This window comes from Grammomys surdaster, unplaced genomic scaffold (genome assembly GCF_004785775.1).
Source record: "Grammomys surdaster isolate TR1022 unplaced genomic scaffold, NIH_TR_1.0 97, whole genome shotgun sequence".
Lineage (NCBI taxonomy): Eukaryota > Metazoa > Chordata > Mammalia > Rodentia > Muridae > Grammomys > Grammomys surdaster.
The window spans coordinates 6407020-6424189 of record NW_021604576.1 but is presented as its reverse complement, the minus strand read 5'-3'; the positions used below and the strand labels follow the sequence as shown (position 1 = coordinate 6424189).

At 37.9% G+C, this 17170-nt stretch overlaps 1 protein-coding gene across 1 annotated transcript in view; it reads right to left on the bottom strand.

The window, feature by feature from the left end:
• Rmdn1 (regulator of microtubule dynamics 1) overlaps positions 1-15404 on the bottom strand; it is a 29185-nt gene extending 13781 nt beyond the window's left edge. The window contains exons 1-4 of the mRNA XM_028780203.1: positions 15211-15404; positions 10798-10915; positions 5435-5522; positions 3598-3757 (exon numbers count right to left, since the gene is read on the bottom strand). Of these exons, the coding sequence (XP_028636036.1) occupies positions 3598-3757; positions 5435-5522; positions 10798-10915; positions 15211-15339 (495 nt within the window). The 5' untranslated portion in view covers positions 15340-15404. The remainder of the gene's footprint in view (positions 1-3597; positions 3758-5434; positions 5523-10797; positions 10916-15210) is intronic.
• Between the last annotated feature and the right edge of the window lie 1766 nt (positions 15405-17170).

Here is a 17170-nt window from a genome sequence, read left to right as displayed (position 1 = left end):
AGAGAGAGAGAGAGAGAGAGAGAGAGAGAGAGAGAGAGAGAGAGAGATCTGTATCTATACTAAGACAAATGATGGCACTGAGACAATGTACGTGCATTTAGACAAGTAACTGCAGTTTTCAGCCTGTGGGTATATCTGACATTTACATTACCATTATGAAGTAGCAATGGAATAATTTTATGGTTGGGGGTCACACAACATGAAGAACTGTTTTAAAGGGTCACAGCATTAGGAAGGTTGAGAATCACTGAGATAGAGAAAACTTCCATCTGTTCATATGCCAGAGACTATACTAGACATCCTGTATCTATGATAAAGCCGGTGACTGAAGAGCTATTGCACTTGTGAATCACACACTACACAGAGATAGTATGTGCCTGTATAGGTACAAGAGACCAGAGACACTTTGTCCCTGAACACACACAAGGGACTACTCAGTCTGTAACTGTACTCATGAGAGTGACTATATAAACATAGACACTACTTACTATCTGATTAGATTTTAATTATTCTTTTCACTCTTCCTCTCTCCCTCTTACTCTAGAATCAGTCTTTCTCAAAGGACCCAGGCTGTCCTGGAGATCTCCCTGCCTCACCTTCTTCCACACAGGGACTGTTTTAGGTTGTATGGTTGCAAGTCTATCCGTTCCACTATTGATGCATAAAGTGAGGACATGGCTGCTCTAAGGTATGGTTGAGGGTAAGGTTTTTTATTGTTGGTTTGGTTTTTATCATATATATGAAGGGGAGTACAGCCAAAGGTATCTAGAAGAGTCCAGAGCAGGGAGAGAAAGTAGTACATTGAATATGTCCAGAAGACTTGAACCAGGTCATGAGAAGATGGGGTGGAGGAAGCAAGAAAGAGAGGAAGATGGGGGCAGGGGAGGAAGAGAACCAAGAGAGCGCATGGCTGAAATAGCAAAGTTGTACAGGAATGAGAAGCTCTGGGGAGGGAAGCCCATGAGCTGGAGTGGTTTAGGGTGAGAAGAGCAGAGAGGAACCAAGAAGCCAGCCAGCATCCACTCAGTAACAGGTACTTTCAATGCTGAGAGAGGCCAACAGTATGCTCTTTGGTATGCTAATAGGTACCACAGTTAGCCCTTGGTCCCAGGTTTCTTTGGGAGCTGACACTACCTTCTCTGTTTTGTTGTCCATGAGCCCTCTTCTTTACACATTTCCTCTTATACCATTTCTCAATCTCTCTTATACAGATTACTAGGCTTACTCACTTTATTTTCCTTTCAGACCTACCCCTGGCAATAATACTGTGATGTCCTTGTTCTTTTAGTCTCCCAAAGTTGCTGAGTTGAAGTGGAAGTTGGCTTTGATTTAGACTATTACTGTATTTTCTAGAGGTTCTAACCATTGTGGAATGACTGAGAGATTGTGTCCAGGGCCATGGGCACATGAACTGAGGGTTACATTACTGAACTATTTAGTATTTGAGGAACAATAACACTTTAACCTTACTACAACCTAGTCACCCTGAAAACATCACATTTTAGCTGAAAGAATACAGTAGATAAAAATAAATACATTTTTTAATCAGTAAGCTAATACCAGGTATCCATAAGAAACAAAATGAATATGAAAAACCAAGGCAACCTGACTCTTCCAAAAACTACCAATTCCAAGTAATGGATCCCGGTGAGAATGAGTAAAGTGACATACCAGAGAACTCAAAAGGATGGCTGTAAGAATGTCCAATGATATCAAGCAAGACACAAAAAAAACTCTGAATGAATTCATAGAAAGTATAAACAACTCTGAAAACATGAAAAAAACCAACAAAAAGAAACAGTCAAAAATGAAATTTTATGCGGGGCGGTGGTGGCGCATGCCTTTAATCCCAGCACTTGGGAGGCAGAGGCAGACGGATTTCTGAGTTCGAGGCCAGCCTGGTCTACAGAGTGAGTTCCAGGACAGCCAAGGCTATACAGAGAAACCCTGTCTCGAAAAAAACAAACAAACAAAAAAAAATAAAAAAAATGAAATTTTATGAATGAAAGTATCAATTGGCCAATAAAAAGTTCAGTGGAAAGACTCACTAGTAGATCAGATAAGGAGCATAGACAACAAAATATGAAAGGCTGAAGACAAGATACTTACATGATTGCAGATGGACAGACAAATACACACACACAATCTCTCCCTCTCTTTTACACAAACATACACACGCACACATGCACGTGCATGTGCACACACACTCACAGAGCACTAATATATGACCTAATTTCTGGGTACAAAGAGTTTTAGTGAGCATATCACAGAGATGTTTCCTGCAGCACTAGTCCACATCTCCATGTTATGGAATTAGCCTAGGTGTCTATCAACAGTGAATAAACACTGAAAATATGGTCACAATAAAGTATATAACTGTATGCTAACATAAATGATGAGGGAGTTTCTAAGGAAAATATGACATAGACACATAAGGGAGTTTTAAGAAGCTATAAAGAACTAGATTATGTGATTTGCTAGGAAATGGACACATCCTACTAAGCAAAATAAGCCAGCGTCAGGAAAATAGTCATCTGTTTTTATTTCTCATTTGTGGAGCCTAGATTTTATACAGATAAAAGCAAGTATATGACATGAAAGCAGAGAAATTTGAGGAAGGAAAGTATCTTATCAAAAGGAAATGGGAGAGAAAATAGAGTAAGTGTATAGGAGACGAATATGGCCAAATTACATGATCCACTGAAACTGTCTTTACACAGTCCTCCAAGAGGAAGTTAAAGGAAGACAATTAGAGATATGGGAGGAAATAAAATGGGTGGTGATAAGAGAGGATAGTGAGTGTGATTTTATATGCACCTATAAAAATTTCAAAGTGAACCCTGTTTTGTATGATTAATATATACCAATTTAATAGGACTTACTGATATAAGCAACATACTTGGAATAAAATGATTTAACTAAATGTCACATTTTTATAAAAAATACAGATTGGGGTTCAGAGAGAGTTGGATTCCTATACACGAGCAATAAATAATCTCAAAAAGATTTCAAGTAAATAATTAAAAGAATTAAAAATATTTGAAAATAAATTTAACCAAGTTAAGTCCATGAATATACTCTGAAAATACAAAATACTGTTGAAAACATTAAGGACCTAAGTAAATAGAAACCGGGCTAGAATACTTAATATAATCAAGATAGCCATCCTCCTCAAATTGATATACAATCAATGAAATACAATGCCAATAGGGAATGGTTCAATCAGAGTCTTACGATGTGACCTAAGCTATCCTGTAACTCTCCATTCTGGCTTTACTTCCCCAGGGCCAAGATTACAGGTTTACACCAACATGCTCAGCATTAAATATACTATGTCAAATGCTTGGTGTACTACTACAAATATACATTGCTAACTTCTACCATTTGAATAAAAACAGCCACCTATAAGCATTCGCAAACTTGATTGATCAAACAGACTAAACGATTTAGGCTACCTGTTAAAACTCAAAATTGAAACCATTCTGTTTCTAATCTTTTATAATACATGAATTTCTTTTCCTTCCTTAACTTGCTGGTAACAGGTAAGTTGAGCCCAATGTAGGCTTCATCAGATAACACTGTTATTGACTGACTCACCTTATGAGCAGCAAAGCTTGCCTCCTTTTTCTCTAGTGCTCTTTTGGCATACTCTAGAGCTTCATACACTAAAACTTTCTTTTCCTCTTCTGAAGTCTTACTAAGCTGTGCTATGTCACGTGATGCTCGTGCCAACCGCCACAGTAGCTCTCCATCATCACTAATTTTAGACAAGATAGAAAAACATCTTACTTCACACTGAAAAACTGTTAAAGGACACACCATTAATGACAGTTCTTTCAGATTTACTAGGATATAGCAATTACCATATGAGACATTATCAATACTGCTATTTTCTTTCATAAAATCCGCATTTGCTAAAATCTGTTGAAAATTTCCAAATTATTTGCATATATTAACTTACCAATATATAATATATAAAACACTGACTTCCTTAGAAAATATTTATGTATTTCAGTTCTCTAAACATTTGTCCTCAAGCTCAAAATGTAACATGAGACTTGATTTATTAACACTATTTCATGCAATTCCTACCTGGTACAGAGAGTACCATAAAATACACAAGCTTTATGGACAGGATCCTACTCTACAGAAATGATAGTGCCAAATCATTTCATTTGCCTCAAATACATTTGCCAAACAACAGGTGTGTGAAAGTTCTTAGCTGTAAATGAAATAATGCAATCTGGAACTAAGTTTCAGTGCCATGTTGTATGGTCTATATCAAGTAAGGACAGTGGACTCCTTGAGGAACTGTTATGCAAATGCAATCATATAAAACAAAAATTGCTAACAAATTAAATATCACAGTTGATAAAAATTTTTAACCTTGAATTACTTTTTATTAAATGTGTGCATTTAAGCCTAATTTACACACACACACACACACACACACACACACACACATATATTTTGTTTTTCAAGACAGGATTTCTCTGTGTAGCCCTGGCTGTCCTGGAACTCACTCTATAGATTAGGCTGGCCTCGAACTCAGAAATCCGTCTGCCTCTGCCTCCCAAGTGCTGGGATTAAAGGCGTGCGCCACCACTGCCCAGCTATATTTTTCTTTGTTAACAAAGAATAGCAGTCACTTTAAAATGTTGAATCTAAAGGTATCAACAGTATGTTTATTATTCAGTTACACAGAGTAATTACACCTCACAGCTTACTTCTCAAAGAAGCAAGGTAAAAATGCCAAAACATCTAACTCATGAAGACAGACTGAAGATAAAGACTGATTCTATAGATATCTATCAACTAAAGTTGGTGGGAATGGGAGTGGGAGGGCTTTTGAAACTATTAACCAAAGTAGATGAAAAGCAACTCAATATTTCTACATTAAGAGAATGAAGTAAATACCTGGAAATGTCCTTTTCTCCGCCTCCCCTTTGAAAGAGTACACACTGACAATCTACACAAACCATGTAGTCTAGAAATAAAAGCATAAAACACAAGTATTTGTGTTTCTTTGATAACTCTTTCTAAACACAACTGCCATTCAGTAGTGCCATAGTACCAACCTAAACTCTAGTAAATTCATTAGAGTCTTATACCAGTCAGGAATTACTGTTTTAAAAACCAAGAAATGTGAGTGATGAGAAAATGTGTATATTTACTGACACTTTTATGAACCAAAGGAAAATTAAAAAAAAAATTCAACATTCCAGTAAAGAGCAATCTTTACAAATCAATAAGGTTTAAATAGCACTTTTCAGTCATTTACTTTAAATAATGATTTACTATAAACTGAACTCTAAGATATACTACTTTGAAGAAGAAAAATGTTATGTAAAAGTTTTAATACCAAGAACCATTTTACTTTTATCAAAATATTTCTGAGTTAACCTCAAACCCAGGACAATCATACACTGCTTACCTTTCCTTGTACTGTGTAAGCAACTGGTAAAGCTTTTCTGTTTCTCCACTTTCATAGAGGTAGTCTGCTTGCTCAAGTATTTCTTCAACTTCCAAAACCATGAAATGAAAAAAATGTATCACTTTTATATATGTTAAAAAAAACGAAAAACTGCCTTTAAGTCAGAAATTCTGAACCATCTAGATAAAAGTACTGCAGTAGTAAGCATGAAGTGATTATAGTAAATGATCTTCTGAAATCACAGGACATACAACTCAGAAAGACACTAAATTTGATGAATACAGTTTTTAAAAATGAAAAAAGGTGATTTCTTATGGGGTACTTATGGCACAGAAGCATGTACAATCTCTTGCCTGCTGCTGCTAATTTACTAAGTACCATGCACTGTAGAAATGACACAGACTGGAGAGACGGTTCAGGGGTTATGCCTAGAGTTTGGTTCCCAGTGCATCTGCTGGCTCACAACCAACCAACCTACATCTCTAGCTGGGTCAGCCGTCCTCTCCTATGCTGCTTGCATAATGTTCATACATATTACCTCCCCCCACTACTATTTAACTCCAATTTCTAATACATTATACACTACAGGCTTTATAATATGTGTAAACTCTTTTGATTCTAAAGAGGAATTCTGAAAACTAAACGGTGTGTGATATGTACAAAAAATGCAGTTATAATATGACAGGCTTACATAGCTACTCTGGTAGGGGTGTGCAGCTCCATGAACATATCTGAAAATTTGTTACTGTCTTATTTAACATTCCACACTATCATGAAAATGTAAACCACATTCTATAAAACAAACTAAGCTTTTAGAGTAAATTACTTTCAACTTAACTTATGACAATATAGATATCCTCAGATGAGTAAGAAACAAAACAATAAAATGAAATCTTAAACTTGACCTAAAAAAATACACACCAATTCAGAACACTTTTCCAAAACTTTTCAAAGAAAGCCATGCCAATCATGTGAATGCTGTCATGTATGCACTAGGACCCTTTGGCTTTCTGGTCCTTCTTATGAAATGAACTGCAGTCACATCAGAGTTACCAGGAAAAAAATAAAATACCCCTTACGATTTTCTCAGGCAATAAAAATTTCCACACTCCTGTGTTTTCTTTGAATAGGGTTTAATATATGAAAAATATGTATACTGACAGTCAAAGATCAATATAATATCAAGATCCAGAGCCAAGGCAAATCTTTCACACCAGTAATTCTGTGTCTCAGTAGTACAGAAAGCAATGTTATTAAAAATATTAGTACTTAAGTGATATTGAACATCTGTAGGCTTGTTCATCCTTGACAAGGAATGTTTCGATCGTAAAGAAAAAAGGTAAGGTAAGTGAAACATGAAGAATATTTAGGTTGCTCACTTGTGACTAACTCATCTTCTAAGTAGTTTACAAGAGAGCTTCCTCCTGCAGGAGAATACTGTGAATAGATTCATCTATCCCACAGAGGTTAAACATGTACATTTATAAAAAAATGGTTTTTGAAACTCTATTGTTTAGTTGGTTCTTACCACAGACTGGATATTTGCTACCATCTTGTGGTAAACTCAAAAATTACCACTTAAAAGACTCAGTCTTAAGAATTTAGCACAGTGGTTGAGAGTACCTACCATGTAAAAAAGTCAAGTACCTTGCTGAGAAAGGAAAAAGAAATTGATATTAGGAGGCCTAGAAAACCAGCCCTGGTAGTTATGAAATGACATACTATCTCCCACTCTTACCTATATGCCATAAGACAGAAACTAGCCATGAAGCCCACACAGCTCATTAAGGAAGAACACCACACAAAGGCAGGCATCCTAGGCAGTGGGCAGGATTCTAAGGCAAGCCACCTTAGAGACCAGCATCACTGATTTCTTTGCTTCTTTCCTTTGTTATTTCCTGTCCAGTGGTGTACTGAATGAATTTTAATTTTCTTTACTCTCTACTGGCTTGGAATATATTATATATCTGTTCTTTCTTTAGTTATCTGTGGTGATCTGAATAAGAATGGACGCCATATATTTGGCTTACATATTTGAATGCTTGGCCAACAGGAACTGGCAATATTTAAAAGGATTAGGAAGTATGGCCTTGTTGGAGGAAGTGTCACTGGCCCTGGGCTTTGAAGGTTCAAAAGCGCAAGCCAGGTCCCAGTGTCTCTCTCTTATTGCTGCTTGTGGATCAAGCTACCCCTCCAGCACCATGCCTGCCTGTATGCTGCCATGCCTCCTACATGACAAGAATGGGCTAAACCCCTGAAAGTAAGCAATCCCAATTAAATGCTTTCTTTTATAATTATATGTGGTCAGTGTCTCTTCACAACAATAGAACACTGACTAAAACAAACATTCTTAATTTTTTCACCTTTATAATGTATTGGACAATGTTTGAAGTTAGGGTAGGCACACTGCCTTTAATCAGAGGTAGAGGCAGTTGGAACTGGTCTACGTAATGAGTTCCAGCCCAGCCTGAACTACATAGTAAAATTCTACCTCAAAATATAAAAGAAGACAGAAACAATGTCACAAGTTAATCACTGTCCTGTGGAATATACCTCTGAACTCTGGACATAGTTTCTGGATGCTCATTTTCTTGTTTTCTATTTTTAGTCTTTGCTGCTTCTGTTTGTTCTAACAGCACTGGGGATCAACCCAAGGCCTTGCAGGTGCTAGGTAAGTACAACGTCACTGTGCTACACACCCAGCTCTTCTATTTTCTCCATAAAGTCTCTCTGTGTAGGCCAGGGTAGCCTCAAACACTAGACTCTCCCACCCCAGCCTCTCAAGCTTAGGGATTGCTGTTTTGTCTTTAAGATGGCCGTTAAATATTTTTCTCTCATGCAGTCTGTGCTTGCTTGAATTTCACATATAATACTTTTTACTCAAGACTCATCATACTACTGCTTCCAAGATTTATTATCTGAGTTTATTCCATGTTTACTACTTGAGTAGTTCATATTTTATGAAGCTTTTAAAAACAATCATCCCAATTTTCCAGACCATTCATTTCTGCTTTTTTTATTATTTCCCTTTTATTTAGTTTGAGGTTTCTGATAGTTTCTTCCTAGTCTCTTATGTTGGACACATTATTCCTTCATTGTTCCATGTTAAGAAAGGCAGTTACTGCTACAAATTTTCGAATTTCCATTTTACCTTATTGTTATTTCATGTTTTATCCTTATTTGTGAATTATTTAGAAATGAATTAAATTTTCAAACATACTGGATTTCCTTGGCCAACTTTTATTGTTACATTAGGACTGGAAAATATGAAGGAATGATAGTAATTTTATTAGAAGTACTGGGGTTTGAACTCAGGATTAAGACCAAATAATCTTTCTGCCTTGACCTTGTGCTAATTATTAGAAGAAAAATTGGCTATCTTTATTACCAAGTACACATTACCTTTTTGTTCCTCCTGGGTTTATTTTTTAGATGGCTTCTTAAGAAGCCCAAGTTAGTCTTGAACCAAAAAGGAAAAAAGAAATCATTCCTATGAGGTTCAGAATGTTTTGTCAGTCTGATAGATGCTGGAAGGGCAAACATGTACCAACTCTATGTACAAGTATGCACTATTTTTAAACAGGAGCTTGTACACAATGTATTTTGTTAATTCCTAGTCATCATATAGACTATGTATCATCACTGTGTTGCCCCAAATTTCTATGTCCTTGTATATGCTTTATTATTTAATCCATTTTTTTAAATTTTATATTTTTGAGACAGTGTCTTAACTAGTGAATTGGCTAACCAGGAACTGAAAGAGACCTGCCTGCCTCTAAAGTGATGGGACTAAAGGTGGGCACCATCATGCCCTAGTGACTTACTGTTTGTTTGTTTGTTTGTTTAAGCTGAGTTAACTTGGCATGGGCAGGCTCATCTACATATAGCCTTCCAGGCCAGCCAGGGCTAAAGAGTGAGACCCTGTCTCAAAACAAACAAAAAAAACCAGAATCCTCAAAATATGGACATAATGAAATAAAACCCAAAAAGCTGAAAAAGCCTTTCACTAAATACACACACACACACACACACATATATCTGTGTGTGTGTGTGTGTTCTGCAAGGGGGGAAATGAATAAATGAATGAATGAATAAATCACATGCAGCTGTAATACTAAGAAGATAGATGTGGTACTACCCATATCCTAGCTCCTGATTGCCCCTCAAAAGATAGTAATGGCATATCCTCCCATATACCTTCACCCCTGCTTCCACATATGCATAAAGCCTCAAGAAGGCCTATCTCATGAAAATGTATTTTTAATGTAACAAATGTATACAGATGTTTTTTTATCCTAGACAGAATCTCACTGTGTAACCATGGTACACAGTGGAAATCAGTAGGTAGACCAGGTTGGCCTTGAACTTGAAGATATACCTGTCTCTGCCTCCAGAGTACTGGAACTAAAGATGTGTGCACCACATCAGACTCCAATTATCCATTTTCTTAAAGACAAGATAGTCTCATATAAATGAAATAAACAACTAGTGTTTTATTTGTTTTTCAGTTTTTTGATGTTGGATCTCACTATGTACCTCTGGCTGTCCCGGAACTTGCTATCTACATAGCAGAGGCTGGCCTATTACTCACAGAGATCTACATGTACTATCATGTCTGGCCCTGCCAACTGGTTAATAACAACCTCAGGTTCTTGTATCAGAACTCGAAAAGAACATCAGTTCAGTATTAAGTATTTTCCTTCCTCAATCATATTCTCTTTTTATGGATTGATATCAAAATATCAGCACACACGCAAAATTAAATAAAAACATAAATTAAAACATGTATATTCGAACTGATAGAGAAGAACAGATAACACTAATTAATTTCATCATGCATTCAAATAAGCTAACAACAAAATATCAAAATATCAAAAATGGGTGCTGGCTCAGGAAGTAAAGCACTCATTGTATAAGCATGAAGACCTGAGTTTCGATACCCACCAGCCATATAAAAAGCTGATTGTGTAATTACAGATTATAGCTGTAATCCCAGCACTGGGAAGCAGAGCTCCAGGTTCAATGACTTTATCTCAGAAAATAAAGCTGGAGGGGCTGGAGAGATGGCTTAGAGGTTAAGAGCACTGGCTGTTCTATCAGAGGTCCTGGGTTCAATTCTCAGTACCCACATTGTAGATCACAACAGTTTATACCGGTACCTTTATGGGATCTATGTCTTCTTCTCATATATATATATATATATATATGCAGACCTAACACTCATATACATATAATGATAATAATAATAATAGTTGCAGTGCCAAAATGAGCCCATGGCATTAATCACTGGCCTCTGCATATGTTCACAGAGGTATGCATTCACTCACCCACAAAATAAATCGAAATCTTTACCTTATGCTTACCTTTAGCTGTGGCATGAACCACAGCAGCCTGAGAAATGACTTGATAGGTTTCAAAACCCAAATAAGACAAGGCTGAGAACAAAATGCCTCCCTTGAAAAGTCTTGTATTTCCTATCACCTATAGAAAATAATATATTAAAATTATGAAACTCAAGAAATTGTAAAGACATTTCTACCCCATTCAAAACATATCCATTTTCTCTCACCTCTGAAGCAAGTATTATAGAATGCTAAAAGCTAAAAGAAATAGTTTACCAATTCTTTACTAAAACTTTCAAATCTTGCATTCAGTACATCTTAGTAATGGAAGTAGTAGTTTGTTTAATGGTCAGTTGTAGACTAGAAATGTAACTCATGGGTAGAACATCATGTATGAAACACTTGGTTCAAGACCCAGAACCTCAGAACCTCGAAAAGGATGAATGAATGACTGAATGAGTGAATAAATATGTCAAATATGACTTATATTTTTATGGAAATCTTTTTACAGAGACATAGGTACATTAAATTGTGTGGAATAATATTATTAATAAATTATTCAATTAATTCAATGATACTTTAAACTAACATTTAATGAAACTAATAATAGACAAGCTGAAAACTCCAATAATTATTACACATGAAAGTAATATGCAATTCTCAGTGAGGATATTGTCCAAAGACCCCACAGCTTTTAAATAGATATTGAATAATACTCATATTTAAGATGGGTATGGTAGCACACACCTATCACTCAGGAAGTAGAAACAGGAGGACCAGCAAGATATTCAAGGTATAAACTGGGGAAAACCATTTCATCACCACAACCAAGATAATAAGCACTATCCTCTTTGTAATGACTTTCCCAGCACTGGGTTTTGTTATGGTTAAAACATTTCAGTTTGTTTTTGAAATATTCTCGTGGTTTTCTTACTATCTCTTGACTGTTCCTTCTCTTTGTTCATCTCTAATGTCTTCTTGCCTGTTTATTATTTGTGTCTAGAGCATAATTCCAGATCTTTTTTTGTATTTGTGACCTTATTTCTTCTCACCGTCTTAAATGGCAGATTTGACCCATTCTGTCTCTAGCCTGGATATCTCTTCTAAACTTGAGAATCACTCAACATCTGTCTCTCCATCGAGTCTATTATGAATTTCATCTCCTCTCAGCTGTCCCTATGATGGTAAATGGGATCTGTCTTCCAGTTGTTCCCGTTTTTGTTTTGTTTTTATTTTTAGATTCATCTATTATATTTATGTGCATGAGCACTTTTCCTGAACGTATGTGCCATGTGCATGCCTGGTGCCTGCAAACGATAGAAGAGGGTGTCAGATCCTCTGGAACTGGAGTTACCAAACGTTGTAAGCCACCATGGAGGTGCGGGAAATGGAAACTGGGTCCTCTAAAAGAGCATCAGATGTTCTTAGCAAGTGCTACTGACCTCCCTCTCCAGACTACTTGTTCAGTTTTTAAAAACAAACAAAAGCCACTGAAGCATCTAGATTTTCTAGAAATCCACATCTAAACTTCTGATGTAGTCTTAGACCAGAAAATGGAAAATTCAACACATTCCAATTTGCTGAATGCTCTGATAAAACCAAATACTCAAGATATTAGTACTAGTGTATTAAAAACAAATCAACAACAAAATAGCATTTTATTTTCTGAATGTATTCTTACTTTCTAAAAACAGGCTAGTGGTGTAGACCAGTTTAAAGAGTTTTGCCAAGCATGTAAGAAACCCTGGATTGGATCTTTAGCATCACATTAACTGGTCATAATGGTGGTGCTTCTGTAATTACAGTACCAGCCAGGGAGCTAAGCACAAAAGGATCAGGAGTTTGAGGTCACCCTTGGCTACATATCTGGGACACATAAGATCTTGTCAAAAAAAGAGAAAGAAAGGGGGGAGGGAGGGAGGGAGGAAGGAAGGGAGGGAGGGAGGAGAAGGGAGGGGAGGGGAGAGGAAAAGAAAAGAAAAAGGAAAGGGAAAAAGGAGAAGGAGAAAGTTGGACTAGGGAGAAGGTATGGCAGGGTCATAGGTATGATTCTAGTACCTAGTTAAAAAAAAAAAAAACCAGGAGGGAAAGACCAAGATTTTTAACATTAAATCTTAGTAGCCTATTAATCAACAGGTAATGACACAGTAGAAAGGATGTATATTGTATTGTAATTTGAGAAAATGTCACATTTAATATGTTCAACTTTTTGTGCTTAAGTTATACACGGGTTTCTTAAATGGGAGACGCATGTCCACTGAATGACTATATTTCTCCTTGTAAATTCATAATATCACACATTGCCCCTTTACTCCTCAAATTTCCCCTGGCAGTCATATCTCACTAAGTAGTACCACCATCCATTAGGCTGTTTCAGCTAGGAACTTAAATATTTCTCCTTGAGTCTTCTTAACCTCTTCCGTGAAACTATAATTCTATATTCTTAAAACTCGTTGAATGCATCTGCTTATTTACATTTCCACTAAAGTGTAAACCACATCTCTCACCTATCCTACACCAAGATCTATCTAGCATTCCCTCTTGTATATCCATTCTGACTGTACACTGTTATTTTTTTCAGTGAAAATCTGTTCAAATGACTTCCTTGTTTGAATGTCTTATTTGGTTTCCTATAATCTTTTGACTAAAATCGGAAACAATAGTTTATCAGGTTGTTACATCCTGTACTTCTTGTTGTGTCATGTAAGTAGGTGAGATATAAAGGTCAGAGAATGATGACTTTGGATACTCCGTCTCTCCTTCACTCTGGGCCAGAGCATCAAACAGCTTGGTCTATAAAGTTTTCTGAAGTAGAGTGTCAGAAGGCAATTTATCCCATGTGTGCTACTTTCCCTTACAAGTACTGTGGATTTATTGACCTCAGGACTTTCCAAGAGTAAGTGTAGAAGACCACAAAGTTCACTCTCTTCTCTTCTACCCACTGCCCATTCTGATGAAAGTCAGCTGCAATGTCTCCTGGCAACAGTAGCATTGTGGAGAAACTACCTGCCTCCTGCCAAATGAGAGTGTGGAAACAGAACTTCTTCCTTCTATCCTCAGAAACTGAGCTAACAAAACAAAACGAAAAAAAACAAAAACAAAAACTAAAACATACAAACAAAAAGCTGAAGAAGCTAGAGAAATGACTCATTGCTTACGGGCACTAGCTCCTCTTCCAGTGGACCAGCACTGATATGGTAACTAGGTACTAGGCATACATTTGCTGCACATACATATGTGCAGGCAAAACATATAATACACATAAATTAAATTTTTAAAAAAGGAGAAAGGAAGGTAGGTTTTTGGTTTAGCTTTCATACCTGGAATACTAGCACTCAGAAGGCAAAGGCAAGAAAACCACTTGAGATGGGTGCACATTAAACTTAAGGCCACTCATAGTCACTTAGGGAGGCCCTGTCAAAACAAGCAAATAAACACATCCACAAAACAAAACCCTGAGATGTTAAAGGAGACCTCAGCATTTGAAAGCCTGGCTAAACCTCATGAGAGATCTTTTTTTTTTTGGGGGGGGGGTCTGGCAACAGAGTTTTGGAAGTTAGACACCCAGTTAAGCCATATTTAGATTTCTGACCTACACACACCACTGATAGTAACTGTATAAAGCAGGCTTTTAAAGGCCATACTTTAGGGTTTAAAATAACAAAATAGTTACCAGAAATACATCTTAGGAATCAATGCCATCCTTTTTCAAGAATAAAGACAGTCATGGACAGTCTAATAAAAACATCAGAACTGAGATAGACAGACGGGGGGTGGGGGGGGGGGAGAGGAGAGAGAGGGAGACAGAGAGAGAGAGAGAGACAGACAGACAGACAGACAGACACAGACAGGGAGACAGGGAGACAGAGAGAGGGACTCAACAGCTTTAGCGTGTATAAAAAATCAAGAAACTCAAGGATAATTACTGCAAAAATAAATTCACTTGTTGAAAAATTCAAAGTTACATCACAAATATTTCTGCCCCCAGGTGTGAGGCAAAGGTTTATTAACACTGAACTTCTTTTTTCTTTTTTGACTATTTATTTTGGGACACGCGCTCACTATATCGCCCAGACCAGCGCTGAACTGGCTCGCTATGCCAACCTTGACTTTGCAATCTCCTTCCCTGGACTCTGGGAGCTGGGACTACAGCATTGAGCCACCGGATAGAGCTGTCTGAGGTAATAACCTGTGTCCAGATACCTTTGGTGGCTTTGCTGAAAGCGACTTTCACAACGGTCAAAGTTCTTTCTTCACCTTTCTATGTTCGGACAGGAAGGGCAAGGAGGACGCACCCCTGTCATAAGGCCAGCTGTCTCACAGGAGGTTTGCAAAACCTGGCCCTCTAGCCCGGATGCTGGACCTCCAGACCTGGAGACGGGGGCACCCCGAGGCCCTGCTGAGGGTGAGTGCAGGACCAGGACAGCGGGTTACCTCGGAAGTGCGGAATCCCCAGCTGCCACGGCGCCCACGGCTGCCCCAGGTCCTCGCCAGCTGACAGACGCTCTGCTCGGCTCTGCGTCGCAGAGGGAGAAGACCACATAGTCGCGAGGACAGCGCCATGACTGACAGCTTCCCACCCTTTCTGACTACGAGCCGGAGGACTTGACAGAACGGGGCGGGGCGAAAGTCATTGCCCGAACCGAGTTCCAGAGGCCCGCCAGCACCGCCTCCTCACGCCCGCTTCCGGGCCGTGGTTTCCGAAGACCGGAAATAACTCCGGGTGGGGGGGTGAAATGGGTGGAAGGGATTCATCACGCATGCGCGCAACAAGCTGGGAAGCACCCTGGCTATCGGCAGCTGTCTAGTATAACTTTTGTGGGAGCTTTTTTTTCTTTTTTTTTCTTTTTCGAGACAGGGTTTTTCTGTATAGCCCTGGCTGTCCTGGAACTCACTCTGTAGACCAGACTGGCCTCGAACTCAGAAATCCGCGTGCCTCTCCCTCCCAAGTGCTGAGATTAAAGGCGTGCACCACCACCGCCCGGCTTGTAGGAGCTTTCATAAAAAGCGTTCTAAACTCTTCAACAGTAAAGTGAATCCTGGCACTTATGATCCTTTTGGAAAGTAAATGCTTGAATGAATTAGATTGTCTTACAGAAAGGAGAGCGGAAAACACTAGAGCCTGGGGGTAGTGAGAACTAAACGAGAAAAAAAAAAAGAGCAAAGCCCCGTGAGACTTAGTCAAGAAATACCAGAAAAAGAAGTCCTACCCTAGCCAGAGTTCAGAGTGCTTCCCTAGCTTGCATGAAATCCTGGGTTCACTTCTCAGCACTGTGTAAGACTGGAGTGGTAGCGTAGGACAGGTGGTCACATAAAGCAGGCGTTCAAGGTCACCCTCAGCTATATAATGAGTTGGGTGCTAGCATAGATTCTGGGAAACTCTTGTCTCAAAAAAGAAAAAAATAAAAGTTGATTGTTGTAATCTCAGCACTGTTACGTTGATTTTAAAGACATCCAGGACTACTTAGTGAATTCCAGGCTACTCTCAACTACTGGGTATGACTGTTAGACTCTGCATTTTAAAAATTCAGATAGATACCCCAGTGCTTTCCTGGGTAGGGACACGTAAAGAAAAAGACCAGTCATCTCCTAGAGAGAGAAAAATCAGATTTTAATTTAACTTACATTTATTGCCTTAAATAGTTTAAAAGCTCATTTGCTAAAGGGGCTAAGTGGTGCTGGGACCTTTTATGTCCTTTAACCCTTATATTATTATCTCATTTAATCATCGTTCAGTGTAGATAGTAACTGCATGTTATAAATGAGGAAGATATGCTTCAGTACGAGTTTGAATTCTCCAGAATCACTCATGCCCGTGAGAAAAGAGATAGAACAGGTGTTTAAAGCAAGCTTCCCAGCTGCAGAAACATAGAAACATGAGGCATTGCTTTTGCTATTACATACATCATGTTCATTTCAGAGAGGATGGAGAAATGTGCCTGTAAATATTGCACTAAACTTTGGCAAATCCACAAGATACGCTGTTTTGTTTGTTTTTAAGTGGGGGTTGACGGGCGGGAATCTCTGGAGTTGGAACTGGGGTGACAAGGGCTAACTACCGAGCATTATCATTCTCAGTCTCCACGTTCTTATTTGACACTTTATTAGGTTGTTCTCTAATTGTCTCAAAGATCAACTATCTGCTTATGATAATAGAGTTCTCATCTGTTTATGCTGCAGCATCATGGCCTATTTAATAAATAGTATTATATTTGTCTATTTTCACATTAAATACATGATACAAATACATTATATTAAAAATATGTATAGCCTTCTTAACTTCTACTGAATCCTAGTTATTTCCACAAAAGAAACCACTTTTACATATCTCTACTGCAAGCTAGTTTAGTCTTGATAAGTAATATGTTTATACACCATTGGATGCCATAATCAT